The following is a 19,600-nucleotide window of genomic DNA, read 5'->3' as shown; positions in this document are numbered from 1 at the left end:
GTCTGTGTGTTTGTATGTGGCATTTGCGAGAGATTAAGCTATAGGCATTGTAAATGACAATGCCATTTTTTTATCTGTTTTCAAAACCAACACATACATTTTAAAAAATCATTTACAATGCCAATATCTCTAACTTTTGTAAAGGCGAGACCGTTGCATTGAAAATGCTTGTTTCTTTCTTACAAGCCTATGTCGGCCTTGTCTATGTGGCTGCGAGTTTTTCTATTAATGTCTTATTACTTACCGGTAATCTTCATTACCCCGATTAGGGTCCTCCCCGTCCCAGTCCTAACAACGTGAGGCAGTCCTGCCTCCACCCAGCCAATCACAACGCCAGTATTCAAAAGTTACATAAGCCCCTCCCACCTACCGCCATGCCTGTTATCAACAAGACTCCGACACAAACACAGCGGGAGGGCGGGAGGGTACAGGACTGGGACGGGGAGGACCCTAATCGGGGTAATGAAGATTACCGGTAAGTAATAAGACATTACCCCCTCATGGGTCCTCCCCGTCCCAGTCCTAACAACGTGAGGAACTCACAAGCAGAGAACCAACAAAAAACGCAGGACACCAGGGATCCATGCAGAGTACAAATCAGTAAAGATCAATGAACAGCAAAGTCAAAGACGCCAACAGAAAAACAGCCAGCAGAGGCATGCAAAACAACAAACCAAGAAGGTAGCACAAATACGAGACGGGACAGCGGGTGGCCGCCCAACAAATTCCCGGATAGAAAACTCCTGCCGCCCCAGCCCAGGAAGCAGGCACAGAACGTGTCTAACGACCCAGCACCAGAGACTGATGAGGCAGACCCAAAGGACCGAAAAGGCAGGCAGACCGCCAAACGCACCCACTGACCAACCTCAGAACCGGAAAACCATATCCCCCAAGCCACACCTCCACAGGAGACAAACAGGGCAGGAGAAAATGGAAAAAAACCAGGGAACAAAGGTGGGAAAAACCGGAGAGTCCAGCGAACCACCAAGGAAGGGGGAACAAGGGACCCCCGCAGCAGGTAAAACAGGAAAAACACCTCCAGCTGCCAAAGGAAACGGGAAGAACCCCCAGGCAGAAAGACCGGAACAAGCCACAAACCAACCCAATCCGGCAGGAACTCCCAACAGGGAAAAGAAATGAGCAGAGCACCCAAAGCACCCAACCGACGAGCAGAGGTGATGGCCAGCAAAAAAGCCACAGTAGCTGACAACCAGAACAAGACAGCCACCAGCAAGAGCTCAAAAGGGGGCAACATCAGACCCCCCCCCCCAAACAGCAGGCAAAAACCCAAGAAGGCACGAGTACAGGAGAGACCGGCCGACGAAGCCGAAAGCCTAGAAGAAACCGACTCTCCAAAGGGGCAAAAACCACCAAGGAGGCTCCAGGACCCCGACAAGCACGAACCGCCGCCCACTGAGAAGACAAAGCGGAAGGGGCAAGGCCCTGCAAAAAAAATGTCCTGAGAAAATCCAACACAGAGGTAGGATCCCCCAGCACAGGAACGACCCAATGGGAAGAACACAAAGAGAAAAAAGAACCCCAAGGACGACCACAGCACCCAAGGGCCGAAAGCCGACGTGACAACGGGACGCCACGAGCCACCACAGAGGAACAGCCCAAAGACGCCAACCACCGCCGCACAAGAACCAGGCCGTCAGAAGCAAGTGACATCAGGGCAAAAACCAGCTGTGGACCAAAAAGCGGAGCCGGAGTCAATGAAGTCCGGCCAAACCCGACCCCCGCCAGCAGCAGCAGGAGCAGAAATCAAAGACAGAGAGGTTAACGATACAGACACCTACACAAACCCCATCACATCCCCAGACTATGCAGGAGGAGAAATAGGAGGGAAGGCACACAGAAAGCCCGAAGGCCAAGGAAATGTGCAGGGGCCATGCAAATCCGCACCAAATTGAACCAAACAAAGAAAATGCGCCGCCGAAGCGAGCACAGAGGGCACAAAACAGAGGACAGGAGGAAACGGCCCAAGCAGCGTCCACGAACGAAAACGCAGACAGTCCTGAACACAAACTCAAAGCCCACAGAGGAGACTCGGCCCAGAGAGAGCTGCGGGAGCCCGAACCACCAGAGGCAGAGACACACCAATGAGCCATAGTGTCGTGGGAACAACACATGGAAGCCAGCAGGAACAGAGACATGCAACTGGTCCCCCCAAGAAGGCCCAATCAGCAAATAGCCACGGGAAGGCCAGCACGAATCAAAAAAACTCGTCCGCCACCAAGTACCCCAACGTGGCGCCCAACCCCAAGGACAGGCGTCCAAGGACAACAAGAGGAGAGAAGGGAGCTGAAAACGCACCCCAAACACCAGGTCGGGAGAGCAAAGCCACCAGGCCAAAGTAGGAACCAGAACAGGGGAGAGAGGAACCAGAGCCATGTAACCTGCACGGGAAAGGACCCAAAGAGCCAATCGGAAGAAACACCAAGGACAGGAGGAACAGGCAAACCCAAGGAACCACAGCCGTGGAGGCAGCCACCACCTCCTGGAACCGCAACCAACCTCAAAGGGCAGAAGGGTGACCCAGCAGGACCCACAAAAGAGCCAACAGGGAAGAGAACCGAGCCGGAGGGTGAAAACAACCCCCTGCAAAGTGACGAACAGGCCCCAAACAGGAACCAGAAGAAAAATGGCCAGAACCACAACGAACCCCAGGAACCGTAGCAAGGCCACAACGCCACCATCGCCAGAACAGTCACAAGGAGGGTGGAAGCAGAAACCGGACAAAAGCCACATAGGGAAAAGCCAACAGCACCCCCCAGGCGGTCACCCACCCAGGTATGGACCAGACCTGACCCTGCAGTACAAAGAACAACAGGTGCAAGCAAAGCGTAACCGCCAACCAGCAAAAAACCTGCACAGCAGGAGCCAGCACCGCGGAAAAAAACAGGGGAACAGGAGAGAGGCCGAAAGGCAACTTCCGAACCAGAGAAAGGAACCCATCCACAGCAAACCGCAGGAACCGCGGACCAGCCAGACGGATGGAACGTGAAAAACAGACAACACCCAAATCCAGGGAAGCCCAAAAAAAATACAAAATAAAAAACACCCACCAGGAAGAGGGGAATGACAGACCGCAAGGGGAACAACCGACCAGCCGCACCAAATGGTATAAAGCCCCGGGACACAGAACCGTGCAGAAAGGAACCAACGGGCGCCAGGACCAAGAGCAAAGAGGAAGAGGAACCTTGGCCCGCTCCGCCACCGGAACCAGCACAACAGCGCCCAGAGACAAAAAGAGACGGACGCCCAAAGAAGAAGGTAAATGCAACACGGGTCAAAGGACAACGGAGCAACTGTGAAAACAGCCCAAAAAGGGGGACAGCCCGGAAAGGAATCCGGAAACCAAGAGCGAAGCCCGACAGGACCCACCAGTCGGAAAGCAGACCGGACCAACAAGCCAGGAACAACGGATCCGAGCCCCCAAAACCGTAACAAAAACAGCAACGGAGACAGGGAACCTACTGCCAGATGAACACCAGGAGTGGGACACAGACCCAAAGAAAAAGAGACGTAACTGCAACCACCAGGTCACAGAGACCCCCCTCCCAGGGCACAACAATACCCAAAACCCTGGACGACCAACACCCAGGGGCAGCCGTAGGCGCAACAGAGGCCGGGAACCAAACGGAACACAGCCTCCCCCACCCCCGACCACGAAAGGGCCGAGAGGAAGACAGAGCACCACCACACAGACTGTCAGTAGAGGGAGCCAAAAAGCCAAGGAGCCACAGAAAAACAGACAGTGGACCAAGACGCCAGGACCAGGTCAGCCGAGGAGAAGACTCAACCCATCAAGCCAAGACAGGAAGGAAGGCCCGCAAACAGCCAAACTCCACACAACCCATGAGAAGGAAAAGTGAAGTACAGGCCGAACAAGAGCCAGCACGCACCCCAAAAGAAGAAGCAACACATGGAAATGCAGGAAAGAGAGACAAAGTCCGCCAGGCGAAACCACCATCCCAGAAAACGAGGAAAAACCCTGCGTATCTGCCGCAAGCCATGCATCAGACAGGATATCCAACAGGACAACATGGAAGGAAAAGGTCAACCACCACAGAGTAAACAAACTGTGCGGAAAACCCCACAGCATCCAGGGATCTAGGGCCACAACCCAGCATCACCCTAATAAAGACCTATCCTCAGGACAACGAAAGTAGGCCCTGGCAGCGCATAAGGACAGCTAACACCAACAACTGTGGAAAAGCACAGATTGAAACTATATCAACCCAGGTAATTGGACAGCATAGGCAGGAAGATCTCGTGACCACCAGTAGCCCTTCACAGTATTCAGCGCAGCCCCAGAATCTGCAAAATTGTATCCACCTGCAGAACCTGGAAACTATGCCGCATGGAAACAGCCAGGCAGGCACAGGTGAAGACGACCCTTCACACATGGTGAGTGAACCCGAGCAATCGCACCAAACAGGAACTCGCCACACAACAAAGGAAGTGCCCAGCAACCTCCAAGCAACACTGCCCCCAATCACCAAATCACACAATGTGAGACCGGTAAAAATTACAATGGGCAGCCCTGTAGTCTCCACCCACAGCCCCAGGTCAAAAGACCATGACCGTGGGGGCCGGACGCTGCACTAGAACCACAGCGCGGGAACGACCCGGGGCCAGGACAGCACGAAAACTCCCCGCCCCAGCCCAGCACATGAACGGGGAGAGTCCCTGACCCCAGAACAGGAGCGCAGCAGACCGGGGGACCGGAGCAGCCGCACAGAGAGAAAAACCCACAGGAAACAATGCAGAAGTAAAAAACTGCAAATGAAATACTCCTGTGAAATTCACACAGTAAAATAGCGCAGAAGCATAAAACTGCAAATGAAACACTCACGGCACCGTCCTGAAGAAAGCCAGAAACAGAAACAGGAACCGGGAGCACCAGCGTTCCGACAGCCGTCGGAGCAGAAAAAAAACAGGCATGGCGGTAGGTGGGAGGGGCTTATGTAACTTTTGAATACTGGCGTTGTGATTGGCTGGGTGGAGGCAGGACTGCCTCACGTTGTTAGGACTGGGACGGGGAGGACCCATGAGGGGGTAATGTTTGTAGCATATGCGTGCAATGAAAATAACCATTTCACCTGCCTCTGAGGGCCAGACCTAGCTTTGCCAATTCTTGTTTGAAGTGGGAAGCAATAACTCGTAATTAAATGCTGAAGAAAAACTGCTAGGGACTGTGGAGCAGTGGAGCGAGCTAAGATTCATTATTTCTACTTTGTAGCCCAGGGCATCGGCTTTCTTTCTAAGAATATGTCAAAGTGAATCTGTATCGCCTGCATTTTAGAAAAATATTGCTCGTGATCCGCAAGCAAAGCCCCGGAGGCCCAGAAATCACCTGTGCCTGTGGTGCTGGTTTTGCTGATAATGTCGTTTTTTGTTCCTTCGCTGTAAAAAGCTGAATCCATCTGTCCCTTGAGCTTCACTGAGCTAAATCTTTTGTTTCATTCCAGGAAAAATTCGAAGGCCTGTTCCGGGTGTACGACGAGCGTGTGACGCTGCAGTTGTTTAAGAGCTTCCGGCGGGTTCGGATAAATTTCAGCAACCCCAAAGCAGCAGCGCGCGCCCGGATAGAGCTGCACGAGACGCTGTTCAGAGGAAAGAAATTAAAACTCTACTTTGCACAGGTAAAGTAAAAAAAAACGTCATCCTAGCAGTCGTTATATTCCATTGCCAATGTTCAGTTTTGGTGATAGTACATCATATTGAATTTAATTAAACTGAATTTAAATGTATAGAGTTTGGAAATACCCAAAAGTAAGGGCGTCCCGGTGCTTCATATAGAATACTGAGATTGGCATATTACATTTTTAAATAAGGCCACAGTTATCTGGATGTGCACCAGTGGCATAACAGCAACTGCCACATGAGGAATGCAGTACATGTTGACAGTAAGGACAGGCCCCTCCCTGATGGCACAAGCTGGAGTTCAAAATGGCGCCTCACATACAGCCTGAGAGGGAGGCCTGGTGTGAATGGGTCTGTAAGACCAAGAGTCTGTGCATGGCTCACTTCCACCAGAGTGACTGTAAGGTAGGATGGCCTGTCAGGGAAAAGTTAGACCCACTGCGCACAATTGGCACGAATGAGACTCTGCCACTTGGTAATGGCCTGATGCTGCAGTGAGGAAAAGTTGGTGGCATGGGGACAGTGAGGTGATGGCAGATAGTCCGGTTGTCTCTGCTCATGTGATTGTGCCACCTTGGTGCACTACAGAGATTTGGGAGTGTTGCGCCCTCAGACACCGATCTAGGTGGAAGAAATCTGCCGGTGCTGAGTACATGTGACCCCAAACCAAATTGTCCCTCGAAAAAAAGTTGTTTTTTTTTCCATGGAAGAAGACACCTGTGCTACAACAGGGATAACACACCAGTGAAGAAGACGACTGATGTTCAGCAGACCTCTCACAAAGGCAGTTCCTCTTGTTGAAGTGTACACAAGACTTGAAAGGTACTCTGTACAGTATTAACACGAAGATATCGTCAGTATAAGATCGGCTAAAGGAACTGGCGACCAAGGTGGACCACACTGGAAGGTCTCTGGACTGGAGACAAGAGTTCCACAAATTGGAGGCATAGCCAATGAGCGAGAGCTGCAAAAAGAGCTTCAAACGTTGTTCAAAGATTGTGCTGTGGCAATGCTAATACAACAACAGCATGAGCGCCTAAAATATAATGAATGAGCCGCTTGATTAGGAGTGGTATAAACCTGTCGGATTGCTGACTAAGAAGATGTTGAGTCACTCCCGTCACTTCATACAAATCATGGTGTTGGGAGTGAACAGTACAATCAAAATTGAGATGTGTGAGGCAACCTATTTTTGGGCTCCATGCATAGAGGAGGGATACTGCAACTTGATTTGGGCTATGTGATACAAAAGGAGACCATGCAGGCCTCATTTGAGAACATTTTATTTATTCTTGAAGGAGAGTAAATCCCAATTTTTTTTCTTGATTTTAGCTATTTAACACTAGAGAATGGGGGCGTCCCAAAAGCTGTAATGCCTTAATGCAGGGTTCTCTGAAGCCAGTCCTGGAGGGCTGGATCCATGCCAGATTTTTAAGATAACTACATTTATCTAAATGGGGATATGCTAAAAATCTGGCATGGATCTGACCCTCCAGGACCCACTTTGGAGAACCCAGCCTTAATACCTCAGTTTTGGTTCCATCACAACTTAGTGTGGTAAGACCTTGATTTTCACAGAACCTGAGGCAGCGAGAGACTTTTTACAAAAACTGAGAAGTGTCACATTTGATGGAGGATTCTGTAACCCAAACTGGTCTGAGGCTCATGATAGGCTGACTGTGAGTTCCAAGTTCTAAAGGCATGTGATGATGAACATGTTGTTTCTATCTCTACTGTCTCCTTCTCCCATCTGGTGATTTATCTTTCGGATAAAGGAGATTATGCATCTTCATCACACAATGCTAATACCTGATCCTCTTTTTTTTGCATAGCACTCTAAGGAGGCTTAATTTTAAACTGTTGAAAATCTGCCGAGTATTTGGGTTCTCTGGATTGGAGTTTGATCGCTGGCCTTTGGCGCCTCGACTTTCCGATTGTGACTTTTTGAAGTAACCGCATTGCGGACTCTACAGCTCCGCTCCTCAACCCTGTCAGTAGAAGCAGCTGTGGAACACTGCAGCCGGTAACTTCGAGCTCTCTGTTTGCCGACGGACGGGGTCCCTTTCACTCCGGACTTCCACTCCTAAATTCGTGTTTGGTGGAGTCGGACGTTGAAGGCTGTGGAAGGTCCTGAGAATGAGCGGCTTCATGGCAAAGTAGCGAATTGCGAGTGGCGAGTGGCGAAGCTTCTGAACTTGGTGAGCGATAAAATCTCACTTCATTGATGTTGCTGGGAAAATAGATTTTCTTACCACCTTATATATTCGAAAAAAAACTTTCCAAAGTGCCCAGGAGCCGTGTGGGGTGAGAGCTGCATTAACCCACCCGAGGATTCAGCCTTCAGACACCTGCTTGTTTCCCGGGCGCCTGCCTCCCGCCGCCTCGCTCCTCCTCTATCCCGGAGCGCGGCCGCCGAGCGGAGAGCGGGCTAGGAGACTCCAACCCCCAGAAGCCTTAGCGTTCCCACACCACAAACACGCGCACCAGGAGGCGCATAAGATCAGCGTCAGTGCGGCTGAGCGGGGGAACCTTTCCAAAGTGCCCAGGAGCCGTGTGGGGTGAGAGCTGCATTAACCCACCCGAGGATTCAGCCTTCAGACACCTGCTTGTTTCCCGGCCGCCTGCCTCCCGCCGCCTCGCTCCTCCTCCATCCCGGAGCGCGGCCGCCAAGCGGAGAGCGGGCCAGGGGACTCCAACCCCCAGAAGCCTTAGCGTTCCCACACCGCAAACGCCCGCGCCAGGAGGCGCATAATATCAGCGTCAGTGCGGCTGAGCGGGGGAACCTTTCCAAAGTGCCCAGGAGCCGTGTGGGGTGAGAGCTGCATTAACCCACCCGAGGATTCAGCCTTCAGACACCTGCTTGTTTCCCGGCCGCCTGCCTCCCGCCGCCTCGCTCCTCCTCCATCCCGGAGCGCGGCCGCCAAGCGGAGAGCGGGCCAGGGGACTCCAACCCCCAGAAGCCTTAGCGTTCCCACACCGCAAACGCCCGCGCCAGGAGGCGCATAATATCAGCGTCAGTGCGGCTGAGCGGGGGAACCTTTCCAAAGTGCCCAGGAGCCGTGTGGGGTGAGAGCTGCATTAACCCACCCGAGGATTCAGCCTTCAGACACCTGCTTGTTTCCCGGCCGCCTGCCTCCCGCCGCCTCGCTCCTCCTCCATCCCGGAGCGCGGCCGCCAAGCGGAGAGCGGGCCAGGGGACTCCAACCCCCAGAAGCCTTAGCGTTCCCACACCGCAAACGCCCGCGCCAGGAGGCGCATAATATCAGCGTCAGTGCGGCTGAGCGGGGGAACCTTTCCAAAGTGCCCAGGAGCCGTGTGGGGTGAGAGCTGCATTAACCCACCCGAGGATTCAGCCTTCAGACACCTGCTTGTTTCCCGGCCGCCTGCCTCCCGCCACCTCGCTCCTCCTCCATCCCGGAGCGCGGCCGCCGAGCGGAGAGCGGGCCAGGGGACTCCAAGCCCCAGAAGCCTTCGTGTTCCCACACCGCAAACGCCCGCGCCAGGAGGCGCATAAGATCAGCGTCAGTGCAGCCTCGCGGGACGCCGGGCAAAGCCCGGGCAAAGGGCGGGCAGTCTGTGGCCGTCCGGGGACGACCAGGGACGGGACGGGCCACCCCCCTTGGTGCTGCGGTGCCATCGAACTTGGACTTGGAACTATTGACTATTGACCCAGGTACTGCTTTCCAAGGCTCTGTACTGTTCAACTGTTTCTTGTAGCCCACTTATACAAGTTTGAGCTCCACTCACTGTTGCTGGGAGAAGGGACGCAGGGACCCAAGTTTGTCTAGCCATTTGCTATTTGTGGAGTCATTGGGTAAAGCAGTATTCATAGCACAACGAATTGACTCTGGAGTAATAAGAGTGATTAGGCTGCAGGCTTAAAAAATGTCTAATCACCCTAATGCACGCTCTGTAATGAGTAAAACCCACAACAGAGAGACACCCAAACACACCAGAGCGCCATCTAAAGAGCCTGCCTCCACTAAAGGAAATAAACCTACGGCAATTGATTTAATGCTAAAAAAGGTCTTGGGGGAAATAGAACGCATGGAAAGGAGTTTATCCTCCTCTCCTAACCTCAATGCAATTACTTTAACACCTTCTAGAGAACCAGCAGTTGCCGATAGCCCAATTATGATAGTGAATGTTACCCAACCAAATAATGAAACTGATGATGTCCCCTGTGCACAATCCCCGGGGACAGAAATATCGGGCCACAGTGAACTGACCCACCAGAGAAAAACAAAGCGCCAGGGGAAGACCAAAGGGCCACAGAGACAAAGGAAAGCACTTGTAGGAGGCAGTCGCTCTAAGACGAGCCAAGAGGCCATCCTAGTAGAAAATAAGACCCAAACAGACACAAATCCCCCAGGTTGGGTTGAGGCAGTCCTAGGAGATCTTAAAAAACATCTAGAATCCTTTATAACTGCGCAGCTAAAACCTATTATAAGTAAGGTGGACAAAATTGCGTGTGAGTTGTCTAAACAAACTAAGGTAATAGAACATACGCTTAATAAATCCTCTACTGGCCCTAATCACCCAAATGAGGTGGCCACAATTGATAATGTTGGAAAAAACACATTGCCAAATAACAATTGTGTTAGTCACACTCAACACACAATTGCTCAGATCCATGAGGCTCAAATAACAAGCAGTGGAAAAGGGGCCTGAGGGGAGTACTGTTTAAAGACCTGTTGGTATCTTGTCCCCCAACTTAGCAATGAATAACACGAGAGATACCAGAAGTCTGTATACAGGAACCTAAATAGTGTTCAATCTGTAAGACAAAACCACAAGGTTAATGTACAGAGTATGACAAACCTAAATGATACGGATGTAAAGAACAGGAGAAGAAATGTTTGCAAAGACACCCTACTCAGTGCTCAGAAAAATACCCATCAGCCCGCTCATTAGCGGAACATCGTCATCTGGGTGGTTGGTTGAAAAATGTGGTGTCCAGGATGCCCTTCCTCAGGAACACCTGAGGCTAGCAAACCTTGGACCACTCTGTTGACCCTCAACCATTCGAGATGACCCAATGCAGGTTGCAAAAAGGGGGGTATTAAGTTGCAGTGCTCAGAACATTGTGAAAGGAATGAGAAAAAGGATGAATTGTAATCCAAGTGTGTTAAAAATACCTAACTTGATGTCATATAGAGAACTTTATTGGGTCTGACCATCAAGGTGGTATGATTAAAATGCAGTGTGAGAAAATAGCATGCAAGGAATTGCTATTTACCATGATAGTGAACTGGTCGACATGTTTCAGCCTATATAGGCTTTCTTCAGGACCTATGATACTCTACTGCAACGTTGTACTCACTGTGAAAACTACAGAACCACTCCACTTCCTGTTAGTAAGGAAGATGGTATTTCTTCTCCCAAATTGTTGGGAGGAACAACCTCACCTCACCTGGCACTGGCTCACCTCCCCCTCGGCTCACGATAAGGAGCGAGGCAACGACGGAGAGTGCGTGGCCTCCTTCACTCTGAGCCAGTGCCAGGTGAGGTGAGGTTGTTCCTCCCAACAATTTGGGAGAAGAAATACCATCTTCCTTACTAACAGGAAGTGGAGTGGTTCTGTAGTTTTCACAGTGAGTACAACGTTGCAGTAGAGTATCATAGGTCCTGAAGAAAGCCTATATAGGCTGAAACATGTCGACCAGTTCACTATCATGGTAAATAGCAATTCCTTGCATGCTATTTTCTCACACTGCATTTTAATCATACCACCTTGATGGTCAGACCCAATAAAGTTCTCTATATGACATCAAGTTAGGTATTTTTAACACACTTGGATTACAATTCATCCTTTTTCTCATTCCTTTCACAATGTTCTGAGCACTGCAACTTAATACCCCCCTTTTTGCAACCTGCATTGGGTCATCTCGAATGGTTGAGGGTCAACAGAGTGGTCCAAGGTTTGCTAGCCTCAGGTGTTCCTGAGGAAGGGCATCCTGGACACCACATTTTTCAACCAACCACCCAGATGACGATGTTCCGCTAATGAGCGGGCTGATGGGTATTTTTCTGAGCACTGAGTAGGGTGTCTTTGCAAACATTTCTTCTCCTGTTCTTTACATCCGTATCATTTAGGTTTGTCATACTCTGTACATTAACCTTGTGGTTTTGTCTTACAGATTGAACACTATTTAGGTTCCTGTATACAGACTTCTGGTATCTCTCGTGTTATTCATTGCTTCAGATCCATGAGGCACCAAAAATTTCCCAAGATTCAAGAGGGGGACCCAATAACGAACAGAGAGGGGGACACACTCAAAAGACGGGTTTTAAAAACACGGACAAAGCCCCTTTACAACCATTAATGCAATGGAGACAGGAAGATTCTTACCAGAGTAATGGGAATTACGGTCCATTCCACAGGGACTCTGACCCTTTCCTCACCACATACAGCGCCGCCCCACATATAGAACTCCCCCCAGAAGCCAGCCCTTTTGCAATAGTCTTCGCAGGGGTACCAGAAATTAGGGCTACTGAGAGAGAATCACACTCCCAATTACATGCAAAAATCTCCAAGTGGTTGAATATACATAGACCCTTAAATAAGGGGGACAGAGGAGAGATAGTGCATGTAAGAAGAGTGAATTGGCTTGGCGGGAGGAAAAAAGATATAAGAGGGGACTGCATAGTGGCAAATTTCAGAGACACTGGGCTGGTTGAGTACATCCTGAAGAACCCCAACAGGAATCAAACTAGCACAATTTGTGCACTCCCACTCGGGTATTTTTACCCAAGGAGTTGGGACACTAATCGTGCTCAGGATGGAGGGTGGAACCCGGGAAGACCTCAACGCATACAAAGACCTAGACCCGCAGGCTTCCATGACCAGTTCTTACCTCCACGAGATTATTCTCAGTGGAGAAACAGATTTGCCCCCCTGCAGTCGCTTGAAGATAATGATTGACTCATTCCAACAGAAAATAATCCCGTAACACTCTTAGCTACCAGTGAATGCCCATGTCTGGAAAGAGAGGGTAGTTGCCTGAGAGACGGGAACGAACAAGTTTTGAGGTTAGAAGAACCAACGCCACATGGGGAGGAGACCGAAAATACCATAGAGCTAACAGTGGTGGGGGAGGATAAAATAAATGAATTTAGCGCAGTGAGTAGGAAAGAGAATAGGGCTGGACTGACTGTGTTATCTTGGAACATAGCAGGCCTGGAAGCTAAACTCAACAACAAGGAGTGGAAAGAATACATAAGGGGCTTTCATGTTATAGCTCTCCAAGAAACATGGGCGCGAGACCCTGACCTCTGTCTATTGGAGGGTTATAAATGTTTTTTTAGACCTGCCCAAGAGACGAAATCTGGGAGAGCAAAAGGAGGCCTAGCGATATATGTAGATTTAGACCTAAAGGGCACTTGGTCACAGGCAGACTGGGCTTCAGACACATTACACGCAGTATCACTCCAGGGACAGGGGCAGAGACTACTTTTCCTAAATTTTTATAACTCGGGCCCAGTTGATGGGAACTTTCCTATACTACTTGAGCTTGAGAGCAGGATAAATGAGGAAATAGATCTAAGGACGAAGGGCCCTGAGCCAACTGTCCTGCTGATGGGGATTTCAATTGTCACCTTTGCCCTTGGTTGTTTCCCATTTCTGCTGATTGCACCTGCCGTTTAGAAAAGGGTCCCCACTTCGTACATAATAAAGAGGGCACAATGTTGATGAAGCTCCTAGACAATTTTGCGCTTACCCATATTATGAACTTAGTTGAACTGAAAACAGGGGAGACACCCATACCCACATTTAAAGGGAGAGGCTGTGGGTCTATAATAGACTTTATAATGATCTCTGCTCACTCCAAAGACCAGATTATAAGAACAAGAACAGAGTGGAGTCCCTTCAGCGACCACAATCCCCTTTCCCTGGAAATTAATTACAAAGACCTACCGGGGGAAAACCTAGGCGGTGTCTCCGAAATTCAACCAACGGACCAAGGGAGACGTATAAGGTGGACAATGATCAACCCGCAAGAGTTTTATACCAAGTTAGTGGGTGAAGGGAAAGGGCATATAGAGACCTGTTTAGATCCCACAATAGAGGGTAGAGGAGTGGTCGTGGCTTTTGAATCCCTAACTAAAATAATAGAAAGGTTATTGACAACTAAGAGGCCTGCCAAGCAATCATCTTCCCCAAGATGGTTTGACACTGACTGCTCAAGGGCTCTAAGAGAACTAAAGCAGAATTTAAAAAAGGTCCCTAGAAATAAGATTGAAATTGCCCGATGCAGACAGAACTATAAAACACAGGTAAAGAGAAGAAAGAGCGCCCTCCAAAAGGAAGTTTGGGCAGACCTTAGAGAGGCAGGAGAAAATAGGGACTATGCCCAGTTTTGGAGAATTATAAATAGACCCTGTTACCAAGACTCAAGCGCCCCAGTTATCAGCACCAACATATTACCTGATCAATGGATTAACCATTTTAAATCTCTGTATAACCAGCAGGAGGTAGATATCGGGGATGGGACCTGGGAGGGACCCAGACCAGAAGCATTAGAATTTTCCCTGGAGGAAGTTTTAAAAGCAATTATAGGGTTGACGCGCAACAAAGCTCCAGGCCCGGATGGCACCCCCCCAGACCTATTTCTTAGTAATACCGATCTATGGGCACCAATTGTGACTAGAGTACTGAACGCAGCAATTAAATCTGGCTTCCCGCGTTCTTGGTCAACTGCAGTGATTGTCCCTATATACAAGAAAGGTTGTAGGGACAACCCACAGTGCTACAGACCAATCTCGCTGATTGATGTCTCCGCTAAAGTACTTGGGAGGGCCCTTTTAAACCGCTTAATAGAGTGGACGGACACCCATAACACCTTGGTGGACACCCAGTACGGGTTCCGAACAGGCAGGTCAACTAGTGACCAATGTCTCAACCTATACCTTCTCGCCGCCAAATACACTAAGACGGAGGAAGGGACCATGTATATGGGATTCATGGACCTAGCAGCGGCATTTGATAATGTTAATAGAGATAAACTCTGGACACTGATGTGTAGATTGGGAATTGACCCAGATTTGATCAATGTACTCAAGGAGTTGCATTGGAATACCACTGCCAAGGTCCGCTATAGCGCGGGGGGTGAGCACTGATCCCTTCCCATGCTCTGGCGGGGTGAGGCAGGGGTGTATCTTTGCACCGTTTTTTTTTTCCTCTACATAAATGATCTGGAGAGTGCCCTGCTAGCTCTGGGGACTGACTGCCCAAGGGTTGGACCGCGCCACATACCGGTACTTTTGTACGCAGACGACACGGTCCTCCTCGCTCGAACTGCAGTCAGTCTCCAGCTACTTATTAGAGGTTTTGCTGAATTCATGCAGAACCTGGACCTCTCAGTCAATCTGAAAAAGTCTTTTATTATGGTAGTAGGGAAGAAACCACACAAGAGATTTGTGTTCAAAATAGGGGATCACGTCCTGGACACAATGACCACTTTCCCGTACCTGGGTCTCCTATTCGATGAAAAGATCAAGTTTGCCCCACTGATTGAGGAAAGATCGAGGAAACTTGTGTCGGCAAATGGGGCTATACTAAATTTTGCTAGAAGAATGGGTCGTTGGTCTCCTGAGCAGGTGATGACACTGTATAGTGCGGTTAGTGCTTCGAAGGCTATCTACGGAGCAGAAGTCTGGGGTTTTAGGGATGCGCAACAGATACAAGGAGAGGAAGACACATTTTTAAAAAAAACTGTTACAGCTTCCCCAGAGCATCTCAGCAGCAATCACACACAAAGAGCTAGGTACCCCATATATATCTGACCTGATCAGATTGAGACCAATCTTGACCTGGTGTAAAATCTGGCAAAACCCTAATGCCGAATTAACCAGACAGATCATCAAGGACTGTTTACAGAGAGAGAGATGGCTCCAAATCCCCTGGTTGAAATACATCAAAGAATCACTAGGGTCCATCAACCAAGAAATGTTATTCTCTGACCCCTCAAATGTGGACCCCTCCTGCAGACACTATGTACACAAGCAACTAATGGAAAAATATGACTGCAGGAGGATGGAACTTGACTCTACCAAATCCACAGTACTAGACCACTCGCTTGTATGCAATGAAATTGCCATGGAACCGTATCTCTTTTTAATGTACAGTCAACATGAGAGATTTTTAATAACTCGTTTTAGGCTCAATTTGCTGCACAATATTTTAGCTTACCCGTCTGGTTTTACGCTAACAATTGAGCAGAAGGGTGCCTGCGGCTGCGACAATAGGTCTCCGCAGGACACCCTTCATTTTGTATGACTTTGTTCCTTTTATAAAATCCCGAGGCGGAGGTTTTTGGTGGACATTAAAGGAATCAAAAATTAACCATGCCAAATCTGCTCTACTATTTCTGCAAAGAGCAACTGAGATACGTACCTTGAGTGGCATTATGAGTTTTCTAAAAATTGTGTTCAAATTAAGAAATACAAGAGGATGATGGTGGACGAATTGGGATGAAATGAAATGTGCTGCACTCTTTTTTTATGCCTAAAGTCTGTATATAGTATTAACAAAACCTTTTTTAAATATGATTTTAATTCTGATGTTCAGTATGTTTTTATGTTATATGTAATAATATGTATTTTTATGATGGTTTTTAACCATCGAAATAAATAAAGAATTGAACTGAACACTGTTGAAGGCAGTGTTGATGCTAATGTCCATGTATTAAGCCTATTAAATACATTTAAACTATTAAAGCGTAACTTCAGGCCTTCCAAATCAGCACTGAACTATTGTGAGCAAATCTGCAGCAGACAACTGTCAAAAGAAGGCTATTTGTCATTTATAAGAGCCTACTTTTGACAGTAGCTAAGTCACCCACATGAGCCTACTTTAGAGATGAGCTAAATCGCCCATATGAGCCTACCTTTGAGATTAGTCTGGTGGGCTGGTCCCACATGTTCAGGAGTCACAAGTAGACGCTGTCCAGGTAGAACTAGATGTAGTTTATTAAGTTCATAGATGTAGATACAATAAGCCCCACCAGGAGCAGCCTCCTAGCTGGTGACTTGTGAAGATTACCCTAACAATGAATTGAAGAACCGGACACTTGAGGAAGAGATCCCACGTTGCGACGCTGGAGAAATAATTTTATTGAGGGAACAAGTTGGACAATGGTTGGCAGGGTAATGGTGGGCACTTTCATCCTTCAGCAACACGGGATAACGATAGCCTGGATCTGCCAACTACAAGATGGCAGGATGTACAGGAGACACATCCCCAGTGGCTCTCGGCACGCTCCTGCATCAAAACGTCCTTAGGCAGCATAGAAGACCGGGGAGAATAGAAGGTTCTCCCTCTGCTCCGTGCGACACTGAGAATCAGGTAAGATGCGCACATTATAGGGAATTAAAATGAAACTGAATTCCTCTTACCCAGTCGGTTCCCCAGCGGCAGACAGTACTTCGAGATAACACCAAGTCGCAAATAGCTGACTAGCTTTTTTTTTTTAAAGTCACTTACTCACTTCACAAGGCACTCTAGGTTGTGAAACAGTAGCTGGTAATAAACTTGCAGAATGAGGTTGTAGGCGTCTTTTCCAATGTATCTTCAAACTGTAGAGCAGAGCAGGGCTGACAGGGAGGCACACTGAGTTGAAAGCACACCACTGCTCCCACTCTCAATAAAGACACCACTTCTTTAAATGCCATCTCCCTCAAAACACAAGAACCTCACTCGCACTTAAAACAGCATCTTGGACAGAAATAGCCCACCCTGCCTCTTCAAACAGTCGAGAGTTGTTGCCAGTAATTCAATCTTGTGGCACAGGACCTTGATGAAAACACAGCACGCGTTGACTTGGCTGCCCAGTGTAGTCGACACTGATAGGGCAGAAAGGCGTGCTTGACCGGTTCCTTGTACTTCACATGCTTGTTACATCTTTCAATGTCCTTGATTCTTGGTTCCATCATCTTTATCTTGAATCCACTTACTTGGCACATTGAGTTAAAGAAAAATCCCATGTAAAATCCATCTTCGTCGCAATGAATGTAGTGGGCTGGTCCCACATGTTCAGGAGTCACAAGTAGACGCTCTAGACATGGCCAGGTAGAATTAGATGTAGTTGATTAAGTTCATAGATGTAGATACAATAAGCCCCACCAGGAGCAGCCTCCTAGCTGCTCAACCCATCCTCAACTGACAACACTCATGCACCCAAGCATTCCACTCGTACTAACATTCTAACCGGAACACTCACACTGGCTGAACAGCTAGATGCAGAGGAGTAAAGGAACATATGTACAACCTGAGGATACTACAATTAGCTAAATCACCTTTATGAGTCAACTTTAGAGATTAGCTAAATCACCTATATGAGCCTACTTTAGAGATTAGCTAAATCACATATATGAGCCTACCTTAGATATTAGCTAAATCACCCATATGAGCCTACCTTAGAGATTAGCTAAATTGCCCATACGAGCCTACCTTAGAGATTAGCTAAATTGCCCATACGAGCCTACCTTAGAGATTAGCTAAATCGCCCATATGAACCTACCCTAGACTTTAGCTAAGTCACCTATATGAGCCTACTTTTGACATTAGCTAAGACACCTACATGAGCCTACCTCAGACATTAGCTACGTCACCCATATGAGCCTACCTTAGAGATGAGCTAAACCAGCTACATGAGCCTACCATAGAGATTAGCTAAGCCACCCATAAGAGCCTACTTTAGAAATTAACTAAGACACCCATATGAGCCTACCATAGACATTAGCTAAGGCACCTATATGGGCCTACTTTCCACATTAGTTAAATCACCTACATAAGCCTATCTTAGACATTAGCTAAGCCACCCATATGAGTTTACCTTAAACATTAGCTAAAGCACCTATAAGAGCCTACTTTTGACATTATCTAAGTCATCTAAATGAGCCTACCTTAGACATTGGCTAAGGCAACTATTAGAGCCTGCTTTTGACCTTGACCAAGCCAGCTATAAACCACAAGGTCTGGGTGAACAATGTCCCAAAGTAGGACTTGTCTAATAGTCAGATTAGTATGTCCCTGTAGTGATAGGTTACTGAAGCTCTTTTTCATAGCGTAAACTCTAGGGCCCTTTCCTGTGGTAAAAGCATATTTGTGAATAACTCATGTCTGTCAAAAGACATTTTAAGGGTTAATTTTATTTCAATTTGTAGAGCTCACAGTACATCTGGAGGCATCTTTGTGCTGTGGAGACATAGAACCACAAAGACTGTCACATTTACTTGTAAAATGTTAATATGGAAAAAGCCAGGTTTACAATCCTTTTAAGGATATCATTAATTTAGATTTCCACTGAATCACATAAGTGGTCCATGATTCTGAATGTTTGCACTAGCACCAGACAAAACTCTACCACTTACCTTTACTTTCATTAACTCAGAAACATGCAGCAAAAACTGATCAGCTGATCTATCTATTGCTGGCAATGCCATTAAAAATGTGTGGACAATGTTGTTTGTCATTGACGGTTGAGGGCGTTATGGGTTGAACCAAACCTGTTGTTTAATAGAAGGCTAGGGTAATTTCACTGAAACTGGTCTGATGTGGCCTCATCTTGTTAGAACAGTCTACCAGCCTTGCTTTTTTAATCAATTGTAGCCTCTGTAGCAATGACTTGGGTATGTTCAGATGCAGTATAACATAAAAACTTACATAATCAGGATTGTATAGGAAAAAGAGAAAAACGATGGAAAGTTCTTTTTAATACTTGTAGATGGTTAGAAACATGAAATGATATGGAGAGCACACTTACATTCAAGTCAAGTTTGGATGTCTGAAGGCCTTATTTAGAGTTTGGCAGATACAAAACTCAATCACAAATGTGGCGGATGATGTGTCCGGAGTGATACAAGTGCACTATGGCCTTATGCACATGTAATACTGTGAATAGGACATCTGCCACGTTGTGACGGAGAGTATCATGTCTGTCAAACA

General features: G+C 48.0%; 1 protein-coding gene across 2 annotated transcripts in view; it reads left to right on the top strand.

Annotated features, from left to right (window-relative positions):
- RCAN2 (regulator of calcineurin 2) overlaps positions 1 to 19,600 on the top strand; it is a 546,515-nt gene that overhangs the window by 334,813 nt on the left and 192,102 nt on the right. For both annotated transcript variants that reach the window (XM_086926235.1, XM_086926234.1), the window contains exon 3: positions 5,478 to 5,651. In XM_086926235.1, the coding sequence (XP_086782361.1) occupies positions 5,478 to 5,651 (174 nt within the window). The remainder of the gene's footprint in view (positions 1 to 5,477; positions 5,652 to 19,600) is intronic.

This window comes from Lissotriton vulgaris, chromosome 6, assembly GCF_964263255.1.
Source record: "Lissotriton vulgaris chromosome 6, aLisVul1.2, whole genome shotgun sequence".
Taxonomy (NCBI): domain Eukaryota; kingdom Metazoa; phylum Chordata; class Amphibia; order Caudata; family Salamandridae; genus Lissotriton; species Lissotriton vulgaris.
This window is presented reverse-complemented; position numbering and strand designations above follow the sequence as displayed.